This window comes from Aythya marila (genome assembly GCF_965140915.1).
Source record: "Aythya marila genome assembly, chromosome: 1".
In the NCBI taxonomy this organism is placed as follows: domain Eukaryota; kingdom Metazoa; phylum Chordata; class Aves; order Anseriformes; family Anatidae; genus Aythya; species Aythya marila.
Window position 1 is genome coordinate 96,163,171 of NC_139042.1, and position 25,656 is coordinate 96,188,826.

Below are 25,656 nucleotides of genomic sequence, written 5' to 3' on the forward strand. Positions count from 1 at the left end.
ACATAAAGCCAAACTAAGCTGCCCAGCCTAATCTAATAAAGATCTGCATCAAGTCATCCTTAGACAAGTATGAAATTCAGTTCACAACAGTATTTTTAGACATCATCCGGATTTTAAACACCACAGAGAGAAGAGTTTTGCTCTTTCCTCCTCCCCATCTTCCAATATCACAGCTGACCTAAAGCTTACTGCTTTCTTGAGAAAGCTGGTTATGGCTTCTCTGCATAAGAGGTCCTTTGGTGCAATTTTACTTGCTACGATGTTTAATAAGACGTAATTCCTACAAAAACAGGCTGCTGCTAACACAACTGGCTATTCATACTACCCAGCAGACTTAAATCGAGACTTACATACTTCCCAAGAATGTCATCTATGTTATCAAATTTCTCAAGACAAGACTAATTTCAAGTCAGAATTTTAATTCTGGGTTAAGATATCTATTCTGAGAAAAGCACTCTCTTCCAGTATCTCTTCTCTCATCCTTGTTTCCATCTCCTTACTTTCTATTGTACTTCTTTTGTGTGTATGTGTCCATATCTCACTCCCCTAGTATTTTCTCTCATTTTCTTCTTTACACGCATTTAACTACAGCTTGGAAGACTTACAGAAACTGACAGAAGGGGTCCAAAAGTGATGGCTGCTATTCCAAGGTAAGCCAAAACCATTTTTCCCGCTTACCATCAGTGTTTGAAAGGAAAAGGCTGCCTGAACACGCACAGCTGAGCAATTCCTTCAGCTGCCCATCACCTCAAATCCTCAGCTTCTGTGCAAGTCAGGGGAGGGAGGTGAATCAAACCTCTGTCACGTGGCTGCTGTGACTTTGCTGTCCTGGACACTTCAGGAACAAAGTCAGAGGGATCATGAACAAGAAGGGCTTCGCTGTGTTGCAAACAGCACACAACATCACAAGCCTTTACAATGCTGGCTGCCTCCCTGTCCAGCCCTGAGTAGGTGACACTGAGCCTGGTGCTTTTCCCCACGGGGACCAGCTCGCTGTCTGACACAGCACACGCACAGGCAGCTCAAAACCCACAGGGATTCTTTCAGTGTAATTGCACCGGACACTTCCAGCACGCTAGGTATTTTTCAAGTCAGCTTTCACACTTCTGTAATTGGGGGAAACGTGCGCAGCAGCAAAGGAGGCTGGCACTGCACACCTTACAGAAGGGAAACGCCAGTTTGGTAGAGTCACAGCTGCAAAGGCCACAGACTGTTAATTTCAACATTTCCTGGTCAAAAGCTTCCAGCCTTAGAGCTCCAGCAAGAGCCAAACCCTTGAATAATTACGTGCAACCGTCCAAAGCATCCACTGCAGCCATCAAGTCTTGGGATATATTCACGTGAAGCCCCAAACACTCTAGAGTGAGGGTGTACCATTAGCACCAGACTAGTCTAAGCCCTTAAATGAAAGAAATGTTAAAGACTAGACTTAAAGACTAGAACAGGAGGTCTGATTCCTACTATTTAGTTGTTATACACATCAATGTCATCCTTAGTGCTATATAACAAGTGTCAGGACTAAGAAAAACACTGAATAAGTAATAAACTTTACAAATGTGTGGGACCACGGCCATAGGTTTAAAATCCTCCTGCTTATGCAGAAAATTAACTGTCCTCGACTCTGACCCAGAATAGCACGTAGGGTGGAAATCACACTGTTTCGACCAGTTGGCGTGCAGAAGCGAAACTGAAACTTGGTAATTTCTTGGTGAAATTCTCCTATGCACAACACGTATATTTAAATACACACATACATATACAGAGATATTCAAAGCTAATTTACAAAAACAGTTTCATGGTTTAGGTAAGTATTAAAAATAATTAACTAGCTCAGGGTTATAAGCATGACAGCCATGAAATCAAAGCATCACCTTATCCCTATCAGTCTACATACTCCTCAAAAAAAAACATCAAAAAAAACAAATTGCAAATTACACCCTGATTAAATGCACTTAGTAGGCAGACAGGGGGAAAAAAGCACCGAATTCAAACTTTATGCCTCGCTGACTTTCCTGGCACAACGCACACACAGCACAAACTAGGGCAACCACATCCAAGGAGGGAGAATTCACTTTAGCGCCAGTAGGCAAAGAGTACTCATTACCACCATCTCCTTCAGTTTTTCCAGTGCACCCTCAAAATAAACGCTGCTGCAGCATTTGCAAAATGTGCCCACAACTTGCCTAGGCCAGGACTCCACACCCAAAGAAATATTAAGGTCTCAAGCGTCCACAAATTGGGGGTTGAGAGAGTGATTGCTAATTAACGCAAATAGAACCAGCTGGTGACAAAGGCTTCTTGAACCTCCTTTAAAATCAATGAAATGGAAAGCTGCTCACTGAATAATCACCTAATAAGCTAATTAGATAACCAATTAATTAACAGCTAACTAATAAAAACACAAGGGTTCCACTCCCTCACGGAAATCACAAATCCACACTAAGTCTGCAGGCAAGAAGCTCTGCTTATTTTTCATTCCGAGCCCAAGCCTTCCTCTCATTCCTTTAACAAACAACAACCAAGCTTACACTTTTCTTTTAAAAGACGGCAGCAAAAGAGAATATCAAGAATAATTTTGATGGATGCATCACTTATTGCACAGCTGAAAATCTGTGTTTGGTGTCCTTAATTTTTCCCAGTTCTGGAAGATCTTGGACACCACTCAACAGGTGTTTAATCACCAGGCCTGCCCCCCTTCTTGCTGAACTTTCTTCCCTGGGCAATGAAATCATGATTCACACCACACTTTCCATGGCTATTAGCTCAAATACGTCATTATGAAGGACTGGGAGAGAAGCGGAAGACCCCATTTGGTCTCCTCTTCCAGAACTGAGCCAATTTTTAAATCTTTTTCAAGTCCAAATCATGAGCAGGTATCCCTCCTAGCCCCAAGATGTAAGCACTGACTCTTGCAAGCTGTAACTGCTTCCTCTGAGGCAGTAAACAGCATCACACTCATCATTCTCAGAGCATGACCACCAGCACAGGCTGATGGAGGGCTCAGGCACCAGGATTGATTCAAGATCAGTGTCAGAAGTAAAACAGAAGAAAGCCACCAAGGCTGGTGTTGTCCCAAAGGGATAGTGGCAGCACAACTGCAGGTATTTAAGTACACTCCAGTACCAAGAATAAAGGTGCCTGTCCCATTCCAGAACTGCTTAATGCAGCAACAGCTGGCCTATAAGAGAAAAAAAAATGTGGTTTTACAGTGTCCAGGAAGACTGAGTTTAGGGCTCACCCATAATTTGTTTTGCATGTAAGCTGCTGTTCTGCAAGGTGCATCAGGTGGCTAGCCTTCCCCTGCTAGCATCCTGACCTCCTGGTTGCAGAAAGAGCAGATCATCACAGCACCCACACATCTCACCCACAGCATGAGTTGGCCTTAAATTTTGCAGCCAAGTTCTGAGACCATATTTTGCATCCTTAAGTTCTTGCTGAAGTTTTTAAAGGACTTGGGTTTTGTTATGGTTGTTCTCGATTTGTTTTACTCCTCCAACCAAGTGCCCAAGCCCTGCTTCAAGAGGCTTGCCCTTCTGCAAGGGGGGAGGTATTCTCACGTAGATGTGAGGCTTATCACAGGCAAGAATCCGTGAGACACAATTATGTACAGGTTCTGCAAAATAGCTTCACAAGTATCTATTCTGGTTTTTCCTCTATTTTTATTGAAACTTTGTACAGAAGTTTTAAACATTTCCATACAATACTTTTAGACAGGACAAAATGCCATGGTAAAGGAATGTAAACTGCAAGAAACACAGTCTGAAGTATCCAAATACTCTCTAACAAGAGTTTTAGTTTGAAGACTAATGCAGTAGGCAAAATAATATGCATACAGTATACAAAGAACAGTATACACAGGGCCAGCAATGCTAACTATGAAAATTTGCATCAGATTTACTTCAAAGATTTATAGCAATATGATAATTCTATACACTAGACCAAAATTAATTTATCATACATCGTTTCTATGACAAAAAGCTTGTCATTATGGACAGTAGCAACTTACAAGTATAATTAAGCTGTATTAATCTCATTAACACTTCTAAAACTATATTCCTACTACAATAATTTTTTCAGTATATTGTCTTATAAGATCTTAATAGACCTTTAAATAACACTTTACCAAAAGAGAGACCTGGATCCATTATAGCGATCTTATCTACATGCCCATTTGGCTTATTTCAAAACAAAACAGAACCTAAAAAAAAAAAAAAAAGAAAAAAAAAAGAAAAAAAAACAAGGGACAAGGAAAAAAGGCAGGTTTCAAATGCTATATGATATCATTTGGTTTTGGTCTGAAATGTATCTTAGTAGAATAGTTTAAAAAAAAGGCAGTTCATTAACTGGTATTTTATATAAAATCTGCAGAAAAATACAACAGCAACAAAAAATACTTCACAGATATTTAAAAAAAACATATCAGAGATACAAGGTAAAGCAGCATCACTTTGACACTGTGCTTCAAAAATAAGATGAATGAAGAGACTGCTCTAGTGATATTAGAAAATTTGCTTTCTTCTTGAAGAAGACTACTAACATTTTGCACAGCAACTATTTTTATAACCACCTCATTTAAAAACGTGTATTCATAGACACAGAGAATTGTCATATCATTACCATTTTTGCTCAAAGTGTCTGACTTTACACAGTGAAACTGATAATGCTAAGTGTCACCAGATGTCACTATACCATGAATTCAATATTAGAACAGAAGTGAAGCAAATGCCTTTGAACCAACACCATAAAAGAAATCATAGAAAGTGTTTTGTAAACAAAACAAACCACTTTGCAAAACAAGAGAGTTCAGAGATCTCACAGTGAAATCAGAAATCTAATTATATATGTTTACATTCTAGGACTACTCTTTACCTTAGGCCAATTAAAGCACATTAAACCATTTAATTATATACAAACATTTTCTTAAAAAAATTTAAAACATTGCACACAAGTTTGCTTTTTAACATCACGTAACAAGGTTAGTTTTATTTTCAAAAACAATTACATTTAAGGGCACAGAACATACAGAATACCAAATTAACAGATGAGTATTTTTGCTTTGCTATACATGCTAAATCCAAAGATTTCCTCAAAAGAGTTGGAGCTTATCAACTCCAACTTCTTCCACGTATCCTGTTCTCTGAAAGGGAGCATCTCCCAACACCTCCTTTATCTCAGGATTTAAAAAAATATATATATAAAAAAAATAAAGCTGTATGTTTTAAAGTTGTAAGCATCTTCTGCTTTAAGTGTTCATGCAGAGATCCTTTGACGGCTCTGCCCACTTCACTGTAACCTTGTGGGAAATCCTTTCCACTACTCAGTTACAGTACTTTCATGACTTGCATCAGAAGTCTCATGCTGGCCCTTCTGGGATAAGGGTGAAAAGGGAAACACAGATTTGGAGAAGTAAAAAAATACAAAAGGGTATACTGAAGGCCATTTTAATTTCTTACAAAACTCTCACCATTTCCTTTCAGGTATTAGCAAAAGCTAACAGGAAAAACAAAAACAAAACAGTTAAAAAAAAAACCTTTGGCAGAGAATAGCTTCAAATCATTCATTTAAAAAAAATTAAATAAGAATAGTCTCCCAGAACATACTATTAAGTGCTCAAGAAGCCTTCTTTTTTTTTTTTGACTTTTTTTTTTAATTTAAATAAAAGGCTTTAACAATTTTCTGGGAGAAGATTAAAATATCTTAACAGAAAAATAAGTTAAGGGGAATAACAATAAAAAAGGTGTCATTCCAAAACAACTTTTTCAAGACTGTCATTCTAAGTTCAAGGCAATAAATAAACCCCTCGCTGCAGAGACAGAAGCCAAGTGTCCTCCTGGCTCTACCCCTGCACAGCTAGCCAGTCCCACCTCGGAGGAGGCCAGTCATTAAAATTTATGGAACCGATTGTCCATTGTGGGAGACACTCTGTGGTTTTACCAGACTGGAAAGTTGGTGCTTGAACCAAAACATATTAACCGGGGTTCTAGGTAGGTCATGACCAGAAAATTAGCAAAGGCATGTTTACGCTATAAAAAACCCTCAAGCAGCTTCTTACACTGTAGTCCGTAACTCAAGGTGAGGTACTTGCTCACCAACAGTTTGCTTGAAGCCTTATTTTTTTTTATTATTTTTTATTTATTTTTTTGAATAAAGGGTTTTCATTAGGTGGTTACATGCAGCAAATAGTATTAGCAAGTTTTATGACCTCTAAGACATACAAGCAGAACACAATTGAAGAGGCCGACGTTAGGCAGAGAGTAGCATAGAAACATTTTCAACTAAGAGAAAAAAACACTGGAGAAACAATTTGCTTAAAAGCTTCTTCACAATAACAGTCTGAAAGGTGGGGGGATGCAAAGTAATACTTCTTAAAGATTCTGACTGCCTGCCAATTATCACTGTGATTAATTCAGCAACTTGTTAGTTTAGCAAAAGATGGAATATATTAACTGGAATGCAGAGTGTCTCAGATTCAACAGTCAAATGTTGCACTGCACATTTGGGGAGGATTGTGACTCCATATGATGGTCAGAGAATCAATTTCATCATGGATCTGATTGTAGTTATACTGCCCAGGATACATGCATCTTATGCATTAACTATTTAAACAGAGCTCTGTTTAAAGAGCAAATGGCCTGGGGGAAGAAATGAGGAAAAACAACCAGGGAAAAGACATGAGAAGCAAACCACTATTCAGGTGGCAATAAAAGCCATGCCTTCAGCTTCATAACCACGTAAGGCACCCTGGAAAAATAAGCAAGGATGAAGCAACAGGGTCCCTGAGCTAACCTGGCTTCACAGGTTAGGTGGCAATGTATTTGTTAGTACTAGAGCCAAGAGGACTGGTCTGAAAAACCCAAGTACCAGCCACTGATGGAAAAATACACCGAGTTGTTACGGGACAGTGCCTGGCACCTGAGTCTCTTTCCTTGTGTAAAACCTGACATTCTAGATCCTAGGCTTTTCAAGGAGATATTGCTGATCTGAGGCTTATCCTTACCCTCCAAATTTATCTTTCACTCCACTGTGATCAATAAAGTTTCATCCTAGGCTACTTTATCCTGAATAGAAGCAATTAATTATGTTTTGTATCTTACTTTACATATAATATCATCCTTCCCAGTTCCCCCCGCTTATGAATTAAGATTCCATTAACATACCTCACATACTAGGGCTTCACCTAGTCCTATTAAAAAAGATTTTATTTTTTTTTCCTGAATGAAGGCAGCCACACAAACTAAGAAAACGTGTCTTGTCGCACTGGTATTAACGTTAAGACTCAGGTACGGTAACTCTCCTCCATATATTCCAAGACAGCTCTGACACTTATTACCGTATTTCCAGTTATTCTACTTTCCAGTGGCAACAACTAAAAGTGGACAAAAGTTAGACATCACATCCTCCAATTAAAGGCTCAGAACTAATAGGATTCAACTGATTTCAAAACAAAACAAAAAAATCCCCCACACAACTAGACATCGATCAGTTTATCTGAAAATATGCATTATATATGTCATACTACTATAAGCTCTTTAGACAGCCTGCAGCTTCTGGGACCACTCTAATGGAAAGCAAACTTTCTCTAGCAGTCAATGGCAAGATTAACTCAAATTTCATCTCTACAGAACTTCTTAAGTTTACATTAAGAAATTAGACTGTGCCAAGGAGACGTTTCTAGACCCTTGAATCTACACCGTTACACAGTCAGCATGGTCCCTTGGGCTGTCTTTGGCCTGGCCAGTTACTGCTCTCCCATACAATTCCCCAGACAAGCTCAGGAGCAAAGACAGCTGCAGAAATTAATTTTGGAGGCAGTTCTGTGGGGTAAGGCAGCTCGAAGGTGTACGGCCACTCTCTGTCAGCAGGCCTCAGTGCCCGACACCCAGCCCTGACTTCGTCCAGCCTGTGACTATGCACGTAACCAGGCCGTGGCCTGGCTAAGTGATGGCCACCAAGCCGAGCACTGCTGGTTTCCAGTAAGGGCAAAAGCATCCAGGCTGGGGACAGGTCCTCCTGTTTTACTGAGGGGGCAGTGGCCAAAACCCCCCCTCTGCTGCCTTTTGGTCTGCTGGAGCCCATGGACCCGCCAGCACATGTACCCCACAGAACTAGAGGGTTTCGTCACCGTCCTCTGGGAGGAGAGACCCTGACTGCCTCAACACCTACTAACCACCTGTGACTGCCCAGGAAAAGGTTCAGGTTTTGGGGTTGTGTTTTTTGTTTTTTTTTTTGAGGAATCCTCAAATGCCAGCACAGATGACTACTGCAGTCACTCCTCATCTCCTGACAAAGAATGCCTCAGGACTCATTCCTTAAAAAAGGTCTGGGAGCAAAAGGAGAAGTAGGGTAAGGCATTAGGTAAAAGGACTCTAGAAACTAAGGACCACTTCCACCCCTTTCCCCAGCCCCCTCCTCCTCCCTTCCCCCTTCTTTTTGTCCCCTTACAGATCCAGCAGTGGTAGGGCTGCGGCATATTCCCTTTTAGACATACGTCACAGAGGAAGATGGTTATTTTTTGGTGTGTTTACCAAACTGAAGACATGCAAGCTTCCCGTTTCTCTTTCTCCCATGTGGTAGAACCTACGTGGAGGCTTCTCTCTACAAAGAGGCTAACCCTAATTATGTCAATGACAACACAAGGCTAAAGGTTTGGGACAGACAAGGTTGAGTATATAATCTTTCAGCATACTACAAGTGTCCAATAAAGAGAATTCCTTCCCTCCTCCCCCCATTGAGGGTTTGTAATCTTCAGGGTGTTTTTGTTTTCAGATATACCAATTTTTCAGTAATGAAATTAACAGTGAATTAAAAAGAAAAGACATTTCCTTGCAGGGAAAAATGACAGAAAGCTATTGATAGGTATCACATTTTAAATACTACAAGATGAGAAAAAATATCATCCTGTTGTTGCCATAAGAAAACTGAGAAACTGAAACACCTAGAAGCAGTGAGCGAAATTCATATGTATTAAGTTGGCCAAGGTAACACAGTTACGTTACAAAGAACAACTATACAATAATGTGTATCACAGCCTTACATTGAAAATCTTTCAACACAGCTTTAATCGTTTCAGATTTTACACGTAGGTAAACGATTACTTCTTGTTATCTTCACCTTCATGTTGACTGAACTCTAGAGCTGCCTGACTTCAAACACAGCCACCTGCCTGCCTTTGGTATATTTATACACGTATTTGTGGAAAAAGAAAAGGTTAATACTGCAAATGGGGAAAAGAAAAGAGAAGAAAAAAGACAAAGGGGAAAAGGGAAAGACACCACACAACACATTCTGCCTTCAGCAGAGATAGGACAACATGTCTCAAATGGTCTCTAAATAGGCTAAAGTTGAGTTGATTTTACAATTATAGCGTAAACAATGCCTGGGTTGCGGTTATGTTATTTGGAAAAAAAATAAAAAAATCTCCAGAGACCTGTATCAACTTCTGTATGTTTAGCCATACCCTTAAAAGTTCACTATTCACTCACAAAGAGAAATAGACAAACATGAATATTCCAAGTGAACAGACACAGACCAGTCCAGTATTTAGTAATAGCTTAACTTTTGGAGTCTCTTCCAGCATTTGTAAACAAACAGTCTCTTCCTCAATCTCCCGAACAGCTCTCTTGTTCATGTTTTTACTTTTAAAGCCACAGAACCAATCTATGAATTTCAAATGTCTCTCTCTATCATCAGTTTCTTCCTCGCGCTTTTTCTCACCCATCAAAGCTGCTTGTCCGTTCGAATAGCAATCAACTGGTGTCTCAACTTCAGAGTGACTTACAGAAATCACCGGGTTGCTGTCATCTCTGCAAGTGACCAGAAGATTGATATCCTCAGGCTTAATATTTTTAATGTTTTCTTCAGATTTGCCGTTTGGAATGATATGATTAGCGTTTTCATTGCACCTCAAGATGTTCTTTTCTTGCACTTTGTACAGCTCCCCCTTTGCAGTATGCTCTTTCACATTCCTGTTTCTCACGGCCCAGAAAGTGGTTGTCCGAACCTGTTCCTTCGTAGGCGGAGGCGTAAGCAGGCTTACTATAAAGGTCACAATCCCAGTGATCCAGAACAGGGCTGTAGCGACATACATGTAATGGATGTTTTTGATAAAGCTTGGCCTAGTATCCGGCTGGTTACACTCCGGAGCGCGATAGATGAACGCCAGTACCAACCGTATGGCTCCGAGGACAAACCCAGCCATTCCACCATAGAACGCCCCCTGTTCATTGCAACGCTTCCAAAATATACCCATAAGAAACAGAGCAGCCACCGGTGGGGTCAGATAGTCTGCTACCTCTTGAATATAAAGGTACATCTGACCGCCTTGCATTTCTACAATTATCGGGACCCAGGCAATGCTTATAACTACCATGAACGCCACAAAGACTCTTCCTACAATCATCAGTTCTCTAGACGTCGCGCTCTTCCGAATGAGTTTGTAGACGTCAAGCGTGAATATGGTGCTGGCACTGTTGAATATAGAGTCCAAGTCACTCATCAGTGCAGCAATCATCACAGCCATCATCAGTCCCCGCAGACCAACTGGCACAAGTTTCATCACCAACCGTGGGTAGGCAATGTTAGAGCATCCAGCTCTGCTCCCGCAGACTTGAAAGCAGTGTTCTGGATTAATGCAGGCGATATCATCTGCAAACAGTATTCGTGAAATCATCCCTGGGACAACTATAATAAACATCGGCAGCAGCTTTAAGAAGCCTGCCATCAGGGTGGATCCTTTGGCATGAGCAATGTTTTTTGCAGCTAAAACTCTCTGAACTATGACTTGGTCAGCACACCAGTACCAGACAGAAGCTGGGGTCTGTCCCAACAGAAATCCAGGCCAGGGAATATCTTCGTCTGTTGGCTCACGCAACATTTTAAGAGCGTCAGGCTTTGGGTCCACATTGCAGGAATCGGTAGTGGAAATGTTGTAGGTTAACAAGATAGACGTGATATTTGGTGATGCTAACATGTACCTTCTTTTAACTTCTTCAAACCCACCAACCTCCAGAATACTTATGATCATAAGTGTGAGGGCACCGATAATCATAAGCAGAGCTTGAAGGGTGTCTGTGTAGATGACAGCCACAAGACCTCCAGTCACAGTCAACAGCGCAGTCATTCCAATAAGGAGGATTACTGACAAATAGAGGTTCCAACCTAGCGATTCTTGGATAAAAAGTGCCCCTGAATACAAGTCAACTGAAAGTTTGGTGAAGATATAAAGAATGAGAGACAACGCTGCAAAATAGATTTGAATTCTATGCCCTCCAAAACGCTTGGACAAGTATTCAGGCATGGTGTACACTCCTGACCGGATGTAGACGGGGACGAAGACCCATCCTAAAAGCTGCAAAAGCATTAAGGCGTTGAATTCCCATGCACCTACTGCAAATCCACTCGCCGCTCCAGATCCTGCGAGCCCAATGAAATGTTCACTTCCAATATTGCTCACAAACAAAGATGCACCGATAGCTACCCAGGTCATAGAACGCCCTGCCAAGAAGTAGCCACTTACGGTGCTTCGATTGTATTTCCACATGGCAAAAAAACCTATGCACATTACAAGCACGAAGTACAGAGCCACAATGGCAATGTCTGCTGTTTCCAAAGAAGCCCTCATTTTTGTAAACAAAATGACTTCGCACAGCTGACGTCCACTTCTCGCCCCCCAGCAAACGTCTCTTAAGCAACACGTGAACCAGTTAACATATATCAACACTGCGGATCAAATTCTTTGTCCCTTGGTTTGCTGTCCTGATGCTGGTGGTTGTGGTACATTTACTTTCTCCGCTTCTCAAATGGAAATTTGGAACTTAGCACGCACTTTTAATCCACATTCCACAAGAGCATCAGCCTTAACTCAGTTGATGTAGGAGAAATTCTTAGTTGCAGCTAAGTTTAGTGAGGCCTACTGTACCAACCCTGCAAGGCAGCAAAGACAAAAGACAAAGATTGAATTAGAGAAGAATTTCATGAAGTAATGAGAAAAAATTTGAAGTCTAGCAAAACAATCACTGAACACCACAGATTTTTCCCCCTTATATTTCCTGCTGCATTTATGCAATCCATAACACACATACATTAAATACTTGTAAAACTAAGACGTAATTCCTTTTATAAGTCAACTTTAACAAGTACCTTAAGAGGCGCGGCAATTCCGGACTATTAAGTGACCCAAATTCCCCAGAACAAGGCAAGAAACACAAATGCATTTTTATTATTTCATTACTTTACAGTCTCTCAAGTCTATTTCTCAAGCCACTAAAAAGGCCTTCCCCTTGCAGACAATCTTAGGAAAAAGAGAAAACACAAAGGAACTTTACCCTGGCTAGTCATTTCCTGCATTTCTCTAGCACTTCACCCCACAAATCCTGATAGATCCTGATGTAACATGCATGCACTGGAGACACCAGCTGGCTGCTAGAACTAGGAAAGTGAGGACATAATGCTGTCAAAAAACAACATACATTTAAGATCCCCTGGAGAATCAAGGTTATTCTGCAGGCTTTAAGCAAGTTTGCACCTGTCTGGGGTACAGATTATCACAACAGGGTTACATTTTATTCTGAAAGCTCTTCACACATACCACACACACACACACAGGGTGAAGAAAGTCCCATTCAGCCAGATGACAAAAGCAAAACTATGCCTGACATCCAACTTTAGGGTATTTCTGTCTTCCACATGCCTTTTTATACCTGCACCCATGTGGTTTTGGGATCCTCTGGGAGCACTCTAGGCACCAGGAGGAAGAACCAGGTGGATTTTGGCAGCTTCCAGTTGCTAGGATGTCAGAAAGTGCTGTTCCCAGCACCACCCCTTTGCACCCAAGCATGAAGAGGATCCCATTAACCTCAGGGGCAGAAATCCTGGAAGCCAAGCATACCCTGTTGTTCTATTCCTGAGCCCCCCAGTCATACCCCATTCCACCAAAGCATGTCAGTGAACACGGGAACTTATTTAAACAACAAGGATTGCAGCACTCAAAGTGGAGGGAAGGGGATAATAAAAAGGGTTGCAGGCAGATAACCAAGACAGTGGGAAAGGATGAGGGGATTAAAGAGCTGCATTAGGATTCCTGTCTCTCCCATGGAGAAAGGATGCTCCTATCTCCTATTTCTACATTGGAAAATATTCACCTATGCCCATCCAAAACCATTTAATGGGTTTACAAAGGGCTGAACATGAGGTTTTTCTGGTCCCATTACCTAATAGGCACAGCCTTGGTATTCAAGCTTATTCAGAACAGGGTCTGACCCCATTCCTCTTTCCTGCACATTAACAAAGGTAGGTACACAGATCACCAACTGCTGTTCTGACCATAATGTCTATAAGCCTTCTAAGTCCTATAAGCATCGCTTTTAGGTACTCCCCCCTTCCATCTCATTTGCAGAATCACTGAAGCTCACGTTTCCCCTTGAATTCATCTCTGATTAATACAAGCACCTAGATAACATACCAGTATATGGGCGGTTTCCTGTTCAGCACCCCTGTAGTATATTCACTTTGTTAAAAATTTAGAAGTAAATAAAAACATTACACGTTCTCAAATAGACCATAATAAGCTGTAGTTCAGGTGGAAAAACATGTGTGCACACACCCTCTGCCTTACTTCATGATGGCAGTGGAGGTGCTGACATAGGAATGCGCACTTCTCATTAAGGCAGATGCATTTTTAAAAAAAGCTTACAGCAAACCACAGCTTCAGCCTTAAGGAGAAATTCACAATCATGTTACTTGGATGAGCTGGCTGTTTTTCAACAGTAGCTCAGAATCAGAACGAGATAATAAGGGTTCCCCACCACCACCACAAACCCACATGAGAATACAGATATTCATTCTGCGGGAGCTATAGCCAATAATGAGAGACTATGGAGACATGGCACAAAATGGACTGATTACAGTAGTGTGCTAAATTTATCGTGCTCATAAGCCTCAAGCCACAGATGTATTTTAAATTCTTCCATAGAAGAATTCGTATTTATCCCCACCCACAACTGCAGCAGAAGTTAAGTGGTCTACTCCACGGTTTAGTTTAACCCAACATAAAATTCTAGACACTGCGGATGGTGTGGTGCCATCAGATGCAAGTGTTGCATGCTATTCTTGCTCTTAAGCACTTCCAGGTAACACTTCAATAGTGTTGCTTCTTTTGCTACATTTCCCTAAGTTTTCAAGTGCAACCACATTCTAACATTTATGCCAACAATGCAAGCATTTTAAGGGAAGTGGAAGAAGAGGTAACTGACACATGGTGGGAAAGAAGAAAAACTACTACACAGAGAGTCCGAATAATGGGCAAGATAAAGAAATTGTAAGTAGTTACACTCTCCCTCTTCTACCCTCCTGCTCTTTTGCTGAAAAAATGTTGGACTTGAACTTTAGTTCACTTTCCAACATTTTCCCTGTAGGTTAATCAATGACCTTGCAGAACTATGCTATACTGTGACATATATAAATCATGACAATATTCAATGAAACTACATCTACCTGACAGAAGAGGTACCCAGCTCACGGTATGGCTACTTACAGGCACATTCAATCCCTCTGCAAAATGTGTAAGTAGAAGATGCAGCTGCCCTTGAATAAGTTGTGACATTTCTCAATTAGGATACTTGCCAACTACTATGGGCTAGTCCTAACCAAAATAAACAATACGTGAAGTTTCTTGATTATTTTCCACTGGAAGGTACAGCCAAATCATGCATTTTAAACAAGCAGTCTACAGAGGCTTTGTACCATCACCTTTGTAATCAACATCTGAAATCTGCAGGGTTCAGCTTGCTCTAGGAGGAAGGTGGAAAGTTTTCAGTAGCCGCTACAAATTTGCTGCACTGTCACTAAATTACTGCACTAAAGTAGCCTCTTGTACCAGTTTCTTATTAGACCTAATTCTAAAATAACCCTGGAACTTTTTTTTCATTACGAAAATGAGACTCGTCCCTCTGAACTTTCAGCAAGTTATGACCTCAAGTCTTGAGAAGGACTTTTGAGACGCCCCATGCGAGTTTAATCTCCAGTTATTAGAGCAGCATACATTGTGGCACTGACAGAAAAAAAAAAAAAAAAAAAAGACAGAAAGACAGCATTGCTGCCAAGGACTGTGAATTTTTTCCCTAGAGCTGTTTTCTGGCTGGATCGTATCAAAGACGCAAAACAATGTTTTTCCCTCTTGTGTGAAGATAGAAGGCTACAACTCTGGTGAAACAATGCTCATCTCTCTCCAACAGGCAGCCCATGCTATAAGAGAAGAAAAGTCTCAATTCCCTCAAGAGATACTAGATAATGTGAAGCAGATTGAGGGTGGGATTTTTAGGAGAAATTCATATGATTGCTTTAAAGGAAAACTTTCTCCACAGTGCTTTTCTAATAAGATGGGCCTTTAAATATGCCAGAATCAAACTGCTCTAGCCCTGAAGCAACCATTTGGTTTGTGCTTAGTCTATTTCTCTTCTTTGCAGATGGGAAGTTTCCCAGTTTATTTCCCTTTCCTCTTGCAGCTAAAGAGATGGTCTCAATGACCAAAGCTGTAAGGGTTAACCTGAGGATACAGAGAGCCATGTATCACACGGAGTAGCCTCCACTCTCACTTGTTAGTAAATGAAGCATATACTTAACTTTGTTTATAGGCTACAGAGCAGTTTTGAGGGTCTTTTTTCAGAAATAGCATTTCTTCATTCTCACTTTTTCAACCAGGGGTATGGTAACTCATTCTAGCAGCATTTCACCCATTGCACAACTCACCTGCATAAGCAGAACGTACCCAGACTGCCAGGCTCAACACCTGATCTCTCCGCGATTTCACACCTTGAGCAGGCCTGTACAACATTCAACCCCTCGAGCGTGTTGTCTGTCCTTTTCAAACTGCAGGCTACCTGCTACAGAAACGCAAGTAAGTTCCTACCTGTTCAATGCTCCATAGTAAACACAAGGTTGTCTGAGGCAGCCTATCTCTCAGGAAAAAGAAAAAAAAAAAAAAGAAACCTATATTCCATGTATTACATTTTATTACAGCACTCTAGAATACAAAAAAAAAAAAAAAAAGAAGGAGAACAAAATGTTCTTCATCAAAAATTGATATGTATCAGCTTATTCTTAATGTAGCCTTCTTAATGTATGACCTTGAGAAAGCAGGGGCTGCTCAACACAACCCTAAACGTCCAGGAACTGAGTTTCAGGACTTGCCCTCAAAAATGACTGGGTCAGATGGGACAGGCGAGATCGCACCCGAGACAGACATAGGTACATCACAGGAAGAAGGCAAACCTCAGAGGCAGCAGTGGACCTGTAGCATCTAATAAACCAGATAAAGCCTGCAACATCATTTCCAGCAGCTCAACATGCTGGAGTGGAGGAGTACATCCTTACAGTTAACCCGGGCAGCTGCCTGGCTCAGCCTGTCTGCCACATAGTTCCAGTTCGGGGCTGCAGAGCCTACGTTAACACTTCTGCCACCTTGGAGAACACAGGTGCCTCTGTAGCACCTGTGTAAATTGCTGCCACCATAAAAGCCTGATTTAAGGTGCAAAGTTCAAGTCAAGTCGGCCACTCAAAGGAGTTACTACAAACATGTAACACGCTTTTATGGCTGGGGTCTCAGGAATCACTCCAATGCTGTTCTTCATCATTCTACAGCAGCATCAGAAGCAGCAGCTTGCTCCATAATACATTCTTTTCTAAAGGACTGCTGAAGGAAACGCGAGAGAAGTAAGTAACTCACAGCACGCAGTTCAGCAGAAGAAACAGAGAAATGCATCTTCACAGAGGTGTGCTACACTTGCCCGTGAGGAAGGAAATGCTACTGTGGTCTCTTACAGAAGTCATAACTAGAGTATCGTGAGGCCAGCTGAAGCTGAAGGCCAGTATGACTGACAGCATTAGCACAGTAGATCAAGGTTGTTTTTTTATTATTATTATTTAAAAATATAATATAAATAAATATATATTATATATATGCATGTATATAATATTTATCTCCCAACCTCCTGTCCTCAAAGCATATAACTCTTTCGTTCCCCCACCAAGTCACAAATTAAGGGGGGAAAAAAAATGAGCAGAAGAGGATGCAGCTTTACTGTAGTGCTTACGCAGCACTTCCCAGCACAGCAGAAGCTCCAAGGCTACTAAAGAATGACAAAGCAAGAGGAAGATGGTTTATTTTCTGGAACCTACATCACTAGCAGTGCCTCAGCAAGCCATTTCATGCCACTGCCTGTGGCTTTCACATTCGGATGGCTTCTTTCCTCATAAATCCCCAGCACTGTGCCAGGAGTAACAGATTATTTGTTTGTACCGTTCTCCTCAGAACTCCACACAGTTACGGGGAGGAAGGCAAGGACAGAAGAAGGGAAGCAGAAATTTCCTTTTTATTAAAACAGAGGGCTACCAGAGAGAAAGACCATTTGCTCCATGCCTATCTAGGCATACCGTAATCTGCTAACTCGGGTCTTAAGGAAGACTAGTCCATCAGCTTAAGTTAAACTGACTACTAGTTCAATGAAAACACATAGGTAGGGACTTCCTCTTCTGCTTATCGGAAGAAAGAGCTGGCTGATGTTTACACAGGTGACAGATATTATCAGTTCCTGAGGAGAGTAGAAAGTACAGCTGCTCAGCGCCGCTGAGGGACTGGACCACGCTTCTCTGGCACATGAGCAGAATCGTTCATGCCTTCACCAGAACTCCAGCAGATGGACACGAGGCTCGGATGCCCACAGCTGGGCTGTCACTATGAGCAGGCAGCTCCTTCCCTCAGCAAGAAAACCATGCTTTCCTTTGCAATTCCAGATAGACACGTGACCTTCTTCCTCCTACACAGGAACTGGAAGCAAAAGAGGAAGGAGGGTACAGAGAATGCACGTGGTCAACAGTAACTAGGTAAAGAGCACAACAGGGGACAGAGGGACAGCAAGCCATTCTTACTGGGGTACGGAGGGGTGACTCCTCCAGGAGATGGCAAAAGGGAGAAGGTTCTGGCATCAGGCAGAATTTGCCATGCCAGGTAAGTTTGTAAAGATGTCAGCTGATATACTATGTTGGCAGCTGTGGAGGAACACTGAGCCTGAAAACTCGAATTCCTTCTTGTGGTGGCCTATTCGACGTTCAGAGGCGCCAACATTTCCACTGGCGGGCACTACTTATCTGTGGATAAATCAGTTTAATGAAGTAGTTAGTGATTAAGACCAAAAACAAGAGAATGGATGCAAGTATTTGACTTCCATAGAGGACTTGGGACCACATAATCAGGGGAGTAGGACAGATGTTACCGTCCTGTAAGAAGCACACCATCAGAAAGCAAATGCATCTCTCTACCACTGCTCAAGATGATCATTTTCTTTAGCTGCAAGGCACAAAGATGCAATCCAGTTGGTGGTTACTACCAGCACTCACCAATAACTAAAATAATTGACATAATTCAGATAGAAAAATGTGTTGGTTCACCCCATCTGAAGAGGATTTTGACTAGGAGCGTAGGGACTTCAGAACCTACTTGAAGAAAGAGAAAGGAGCACTGGAAGTGAGAGTCACCATGCAACTGGGCAGAAGAGGAAGCAATTCTTCCCAGAATTTCCCAGACTAAAGAGAAACACACAAAACACACCCTCATTAAGCTTATTCAGGACTTTGCCATATTTCTATCACATTTATGGTTGCCCACCATCTTTCCAACAACATGAAGCATCACAAGTTTAATTGATAGGTGAGACCGAAGTTTTTTGGGGCATATATAATCCTAGAGTTCAAGTTTGAGGCCTTCCACCACGCTTCTTAGTCTGCTGATGGTCTTGCCAGATTCCTGATCCTGCTAAGGCATTTCAAGACACCAAAATGAGGCATAAGTGAAATTATCTTGATTAAAGAACAACTAGTACTATTCTTTGTAATTACCTACAGTGAAAGCTACCCAATTTGTTTTAAAAGAGTGTCAACACAAGAGCTTTATTGAACACATTCCCCCCCTCCATCCATGCTCTGCATGTACCTCTGCTTTTACTTATTATTCCTTAAACATTTGTGTAACTGAAGTACAAAGACTACAAAAACAGGACAAAGCAGGACAAAATGATTTTAAAAAGGCAAGAAATAGCAGAACAGCAGTTCATGTGTAGTTCCTCCCATTCACATTTCCAGGGTTGATGACACTCTATGCCATCTGCTGCCCTGTGCTTGTTTCTGTTCCCTCTCTGCACCAGGAGCCTACATTTCTGTAGTCTCTCATTTCCAGCGCCAGTATTTGAGCTGGTGTTCCCACGGCACAGGTCCTTAGCTTGCAAAAAACCTTGCTCTGCTTTCTGAATTTACACTTCTCATTTTTTTCTGTCCCTCTTCTACACAACTAGGTATATTTCACCCGTCTGTCCTCCCCCTCCTTGAATCCCCCTTTCACCTCTTTCTTGCCTCTTCTGCAGGATGCACACCAGAGCCAGCCCTGCTGGTCCAGCAGGTAGGCAGCTTGGAAGGGAATAACCTGGTGGTTCTTTACGCTCTCAGTTAAACAGCACAGAGGCTGATACAAGCAGCACTATCAGACAACTGTTTGCACATAATCAACATTTACACTACCAGAGATTTGTAGCGGAGGAGCTCTGAGCAGCTGTGGCACAAAAAAATTGACAGCCTGCTCTGGTTGGAGTCTGACAAAAACAAGACAAGTGACTTGATCAATAGACAACAACCCCCAAAAGCAAGTTTCTGGTGGAAACCACCAGCATTACAGCTCTGGAACAAGGGACTTTGAGAAATGAGATCCTGAAAGAATTGGTAAGACAGCAAGAACTTTCATTGTTACAAACTATAGAGAAGAAAGCAAGTGTATAAATACATTCAGACTTGAGCTAATTTAGCAGGTGAGTCTAACTGACGTAATGGACATCTTTAAGAGTCACTCAAGGGTTTTTACAACAACAAAGAGCAATGGCATGATTTTATCACCACAACAGGTTCTCCTTCATTCATTTTACAAGCGCTTCCCTGATCATATGTGCTGTGTGTACGTATATCCATATACACACACAGTGAGCAAACGAAGAGATGCAGAGCCAAAAGAGAACAGCACAGCTTGGACAGGTAGCAGGGGCAAAGAGGGGAGCTCTTATCTTAAAGTTTAAGCCGCCGTTTCTGCCTGCTGACGAGCAGCTAGCCAAATCCCACCGAAGTCTGTCTGTCCCAGCACGGGCACAAGGTCCTGCCCAGCGTCCTGCCTCAACACTCAGGCTCGTGGCTTGAAAGCTTCGGGAACAAGAGGTGCAGAGTTAAACCTGGACATCCCAGTACACACGTTCATCAGCTGAAGGCTGTTTAAACCAAGAGGCTTTTGGCTATCTTATTCCTGCCATCAGCTTAGTACTTGCTTTGGACAACTTTGCCAAATTCATCTCGCTAACAACTATCTGCTATAAAAAGGTTTAAACTACGTCGTGGAAGAGAATAATCCTCTACCTCCCCCATATCCAAGCCAGGCACATATCCCACACTTGGCAGAAACTTAAAAGACAGGCTATTCTTGGGTCTTCAGATAGAAAAACGGCAAACGTCAGCCAAGAGGGTATCATTCCCCCAACAGGTCAACTCCAGCAATTCTGACAGAAACGCTAAGGGCAGGAAACAAAAGGCTGATGACTACAGGACAGTCAACTACAGACCCTGTGGCTTTTCAATCCTCTTTTGGTTCCAGCTATTTGGCCTTCTTTCCAGCACCTCCCCCAGTACACAAGACCTTCCCAACCAGGTGCAGGAAGGGGAGGAAGAGTGTGCAGGAAAAACTGCACTTGTAATTCAGCTGCAAGAACAGGTAGGCTCACCAAAGAGGCAAGAAAATAAAAACAGTACCTGCCTGCTTACTGCCCTCTGCGCGTCCCCCACCCTCCTCCTAGCAGAAATCAAAAGCCCAATTGCTGCTGCTGCCTACGCAGCAATTAAGTGTAATAGTCAAGATGTCAAGCAACACTACTGCCCATTACTTTGGCTTTCTCAAAATAGCTGAACGATCTCCAAGGCAGCTAGGGCATTTCTGAAATGAGGCAACCTGCTCAGAAGGCAACAAAGAGGTGCTGAATACCAGCCACGCCATGTGAACCTGCTAGCCAGACTGAGAGCCCAGGTTTACCATCGTGTTGCAGCGGGGCACAGAGGGTCCCCCAGCCCAGGGCTTTGCTGAAACAAGGTGCTCAGACTATGGTACATACTGTGGATTCGTGATGTGCTGCGGGTGAAGACCATGCTGCTTGTAAAGTCTCAACACGCTTTCTCGCTCTCAGTGTTCTCACTCTTCTATAAGGGGAAGTCTTCAAGCTGCCCAGACACTTCAGCTGCGGTTGCAGCACTGTCTGGCTGAGGACAGGCGCCCAAACTCCATGAGCCACGCAGCAGTGAGAGCAGTGTGGGGGTCCCTGGTGGCCAGGGATCGGAGCAGGGCGCCTCGCATTGCCGCCTGGCTATCAGGCTGCTCAACAGCAGAGCACGAGGAAACCATTTCCAGCTCTTCCTTCCCTTTCCCTTCCTTCCTTCCTTCCCCAGGCTCCCACGGGAGTTTCGGCAGGATCAGGAGGGCAGCAAGAGGAAGCCTGCCTGGAAAACAACCTGTTCCCCACAGGGAGAGCTCCTGCAAATTTTCTAGCAGGTCACTGCCCCTTCCTGCTGGCGGTCCCGTCCTGCCAGAACCCCCCCGCTGAAAGCTGCTCTCCTGGGAAAAAGTTGGAAATAATTAGAAAATCATCTCTGGCTATGGAGAGTGAAGTTTGGAGCACGAACAGCTATGTCCTCACTTCGTATCTCTACCCTCCCCACAACTGCAGTCTTTGACTTCAGCTCTGGAAGGTTGGCAGTGTGTCTTTACACACGGCTGTGTGCTACTGATAACCAGCAACAAGCCTGCCATCAACCTCTCCAAGCTCCTCATGCTATTTGTCACTGGCATTTTGAGTGTAAAGAGCCACAGACATAGGCAAAATTCATTATTTCCACCATAAGTTACACTTATTTCACTTCACTGGCCTCACATCCTTCTTTTTCCAAAAGCATCTCCTCCTCGTACTCAAACACACAGCAATACAATCCAAGCCTCCCCCTGCAGCTGCTTCTCTAAGACAGTGAAGCCACAAAGAAATGCTGTGGGGTTTTGCTCTGTTTAAGGTATTTGTTTTGGGGGGCACTTTTAGGGTTTTTTATTATTTAGATTTTTCTTGGGAGTCAAACCAGGGTCCTTGCTGACTGAGAACTCTGTGCACAAACAATCTGCAAATAAGATTTTTACTACAAGTCAAATACCTGATCATACACTACCTACACAACAGGGCAGAGAATGGTTGATAAAGTCATCATATCTTTTGAGATAAGTACATGCAGGCAACCAGTGATAAAGTCTGAAAAGTCTCAGTTTTTCCCCTTGCCCCCCAGGCTTTTAGGTACTGCATTTTTTAAGGCAACAAAAGGAAAGCTGAAGAGACGGAGGAAATCTGCCAAGAAATGGACACAGGAGCATCAGGTGGGACTGTAGGGTCACAATGTCCTAGCAGAGGGCCCTGCAACCACACCGAGGCTAGCTGGATACGGAGGAGCCTTGCTGCTGCTCAACAAACTCTGCCAGTCCCGGCAGAAGCCACGTGCAAGAGAAGAATGACTTGAACCCACCTCAGACACAGGTAGTACTAGGGAGCAAGGGAGTTTAAAGCAACAAAAATGATCTGGGGGGGGGGGGGAGGGGTTATTCCGCCTAGATCTATGAAAATGCCAAGGCAACTATTAAAAACAATTGTGGGCGGGGGAAACCCCGTAGAATCACGATGTTTGCCTCCGAAGAAAGAGCTGTGAAAGCCTACCAGACTGCAGCTCTGCGAAGGTTTGCGCTCAAGCTGCCAGGGAGCCCGCAGGAGTTAACAACAGTGCTAAAAGCGTAAGAAAGACAGGCTGCAGGGGCTTATTTTTTTTTGCAGGGCAGGGGAGCTGTCAGATGAGGAAGAATACCGCAGACACCAAGAGAAGAGCCAGCACTCGCTCCAGTCTCAGACCGAGGGAGGTATTAGAGCGTGCAGCCACAGCACAGAGGGACCGACACGCTAGCGTGGTGAGCATCTGCCTGGGGTCGTTGTATCGGAGAGCACTAGCGTTAAGAAGCCACGTAATTTATTCAGGACTGCATAGGAAAACTCCAGCTTCCACAGGAAAGAAGTACGTAGTCGCTGTGTAATTTCAGACTGAATTCAGGTCTCCGTATTTTGACTAATTAAAGTTAGCATTATGCTTCAGGTTGTGTGTTGTTACAGGATCATTAGGATCATTTGTCAGGATGCAGCAACACTGCGTAGCATAGAACCCATACAGAAATTTTCTTCCAAGTGTTTTCACTGCTCAGAAATGGCAACAGTAGTAAGATACTTAAAAAAAAAAAAAAAAAAAAAAAAAAGAGCATCTAGAGATTAACTCCCTTGACTTTAGAACTATGACAAAGGCAGGTTAGAAACAGCAGTATTCCTGAACCAAAACTCGGTGCATTACCACCACCACAAAGGACACATTAAGATACATCTACTACTAGGAAAGAGCGTACTAGAGAGCCAAAGAGAAAAAGGTTGCAGATGTTAAATCCTGAGTGCATCAATGGCTCCTTAGAAGCATTTTGCAACTAAAAGCTTATCCCTGCATCTCAGTGCTCAAACACTTGGAGTCAAAGATGCTTTTCACCAGCACAGCACTCTATGACATTCTTTCAGGGCAGTCAGTTTATTGGTGTCTCAGTATGTCAGATTTGCTATGCCTTCTGCCCTGTTCTGCATTTAGAGGGTCTGCACAGAGCAGTGCATCTCCCACACGAGCAGCATATATACAGAAAGCATCTCATCACCTTACCTACGGCTTACACGTGGACTGGGGGGACGGGGATGGAAGTCACCCTGTGACACAAGCCCAGCAAGAGAAGCGTGTTTTGTCAGGCTGAATGCTGCTCCATGAGGTGGTGCAGCGATGCCACCAGATTTGCTCCAGTTGCCGTATTTCTCCACTAGGGGACTCACCTGAGAAGTCTACTACAGCTTCTGCAGTTAAGCCAAGTTGAAAAAAAAAAAAAAAAAAAGCCAACCCTGACATGTGGATGCTACATGTAAAATGAATGGAAATGTACTAGTATATGTAGCACATGTAAAGCATGAAGACGTGCTCCCGTAACTACGGAGGAAACAGAGCAACGCTATTTAGCTTCCTGATATGCTACTGCGGAGACAGGTGATCCTGTAAACAAAGGTTAAAGGCAGGAGAGAGCGTGTCCACACCGGGCAAGATCAGAAGGGCTGCAGGCTAGCAGAAGGGCTGCTATTCCCACCCCAGCACCGCACATGAAGCGGGAAGGTGGCAGATAAACAAAAGGCTGCGGAAGGACTGGCGGAGGACCAGCACCAGCTACTGTTTTCCCCAAAAAAAAAAAGAGAGAGGGTCCTACCTAGATGGAGATGCTTCTGTGTTATTAATATTTACGCTCAGGTCCACTCGCACACCCCTGGCCCAGCACCGCGTCACCCCGGGCTTATCGCCACGCCGCCACCGGCAGCCCTTTGGAGGGGCGATACGGCCGGCCCTATCAGCGGGGCTCAACTGGTGTTACCAACGGAAAATAAGCGCGTTAAATGAACTAACTACGCTATATGTACGTATATATTTTAAAAAATGATGCTTTGAGGCTTCCGAGGGCCGGAGGGGCGCAGGGCTGGCAGCCTCCTGCCCGCAGCAAGGGGATGCCCGCAGTGTTGCCTCTGCTGAGGCGAGGCCAGGAGGCTGGGGAGGCCACCAGATGGGCACCCTACAGCACCCCATAGCACCCCACAGCACCCCAAGGGGGGGGACTGAGGGGTGGGCGAGGGTCAATGGGGCTGGGGAGGGCTATGGGGGGGGTATAGGGGGTTAAGACCCTGGTGCTCGGGCTTGAGACCTGCGGGGGCTGTGCTGCTAGGTGCACGGCTACTAAGTCTTTTTGGGGGGAAAAAATATGAGAAAAATGAAAGATAAAAAAAGGGGGAGAGAGGGCAGGGAGAGGCGCAGGCGGGGGGCTGGGGCAGGCTGCGCAGCTCGGCTCCAAAATACTGGGGGGGGAAGGAGGAAAATGAAGGGCCAGGGGGGTGCCCCCGGGGGGGGCAGGGGCCGGGGCAGGGCGCTGAGGGGGGGTCCGCGAGGCGCCGTCCCTCCTCCCCTCCCGCCCCCCCCACTCACCCGTTGCATGGCTTTCAGGATCAAAGCCAGTTCATAGCGGGGCATCGCAGGGCTCGGCGGCGGCGCGAGGAGGAGGAGGAGGAGGAGGAGGAGGATGAAGAGGAGGAGGAGCGGGGATGCGGAGGGCGAGCGGGGAGGAAGAGGGGCGGCGGTGCGCGGAGAAGGGAGGAAGATGAGGAGGAGGAGGAGGAAGAGGAAGGCGCGTCCCCAACGGCGGCTCCTGCCCGCGCGGCTCCGCGGCGGCACAGACACCGGGGCGGGCGGGCGGGCGGCGCGGCTTAAAGGGCGCCGGCAGCTGCGCAGCCTCCGCCGCTCCGCCCCCTGCCCGCCGCTGGCGCCGCCTCCGCCGCTGCCCCGCACACGCCCGCCCGGGGTCCGCTGCCTCCCTCCTCCTCCTCCTCCTCCTCCTCCTCCTCCTCCTCCTCCTCCTGCGGCCCCCAGCGGGGCGGAGGGACAAGGGGG

The 25,656-nt window shown here is 44.0% G+C and overlaps 2 protein-coding genes across 4 annotated transcripts in view; both read right to left on the minus strand.

Annotated features, from left to right (window-relative positions):
* The window catches only part of MRPS6 (mitochondrial ribosomal protein S6), a 46,603-nt gene extending 21,271 nt beyond the window's left edge, over positions 1-25,332 (minus strand). The window contains exon 1 of the mRNA XM_082769789.1: positions 25,195-25,332. Within this exon, the coding sequence (XP_082625915.1) occupies positions 25,195-25,239 (45 nt within the window). The 5' untranslated portion in view covers positions 25,240-25,332. The remainder of the gene's footprint in view (positions 1-25,194) is intronic.
* On the minus strand, positions 8,206-25,337 carry SLC5A3 (solute carrier family 5 member 3). Of its 3 annotated transcripts, none has more exons than XM_082769758.1 (3): positions 25,195-25,333; positions 15,764-15,878; positions 8,206-11,922 (listed from the first exon to the last, which is right to left on the minus strand). In XM_082769758.1, the coding sequence occupies exon 3, from the start codon at positions 11,618-11,620 to the stop codon at positions 9,479-9,481; it is 2,142 nt and encodes a 713-aa protein (XP_082625884.1). In that variant the 5' UTR covers positions 11,621-11,922; positions 15,764-15,878; positions 25,195-25,333; the 3' UTR covers positions 8,206-9,478. The 3 variants fall into 3 exon arrangements, with proteins under 3 accessions (XP_082625884.1, XP_082625882.1, XP_082625883.1); XM_082769756.1 differs by having other exon boundaries at positions 15,745-15,878; XM_082769757.1 differs by lacking the exon at positions 15,764-15,878 and having other exon boundaries at positions 25,195-25,337.
* Positions 25,338-25,656: the final 319 nt, after the last annotated feature.

Bases quoted from the DNA above. Each gene is read 5' to 3' on its own strand.
- SLC5A3 (XM_082769757.1), bottom strand. From the start codon at position 11,620: ATGAGGGCTTCTTTGGAAACAGCAGACATTGCCATTGTGGCTCTGTAC.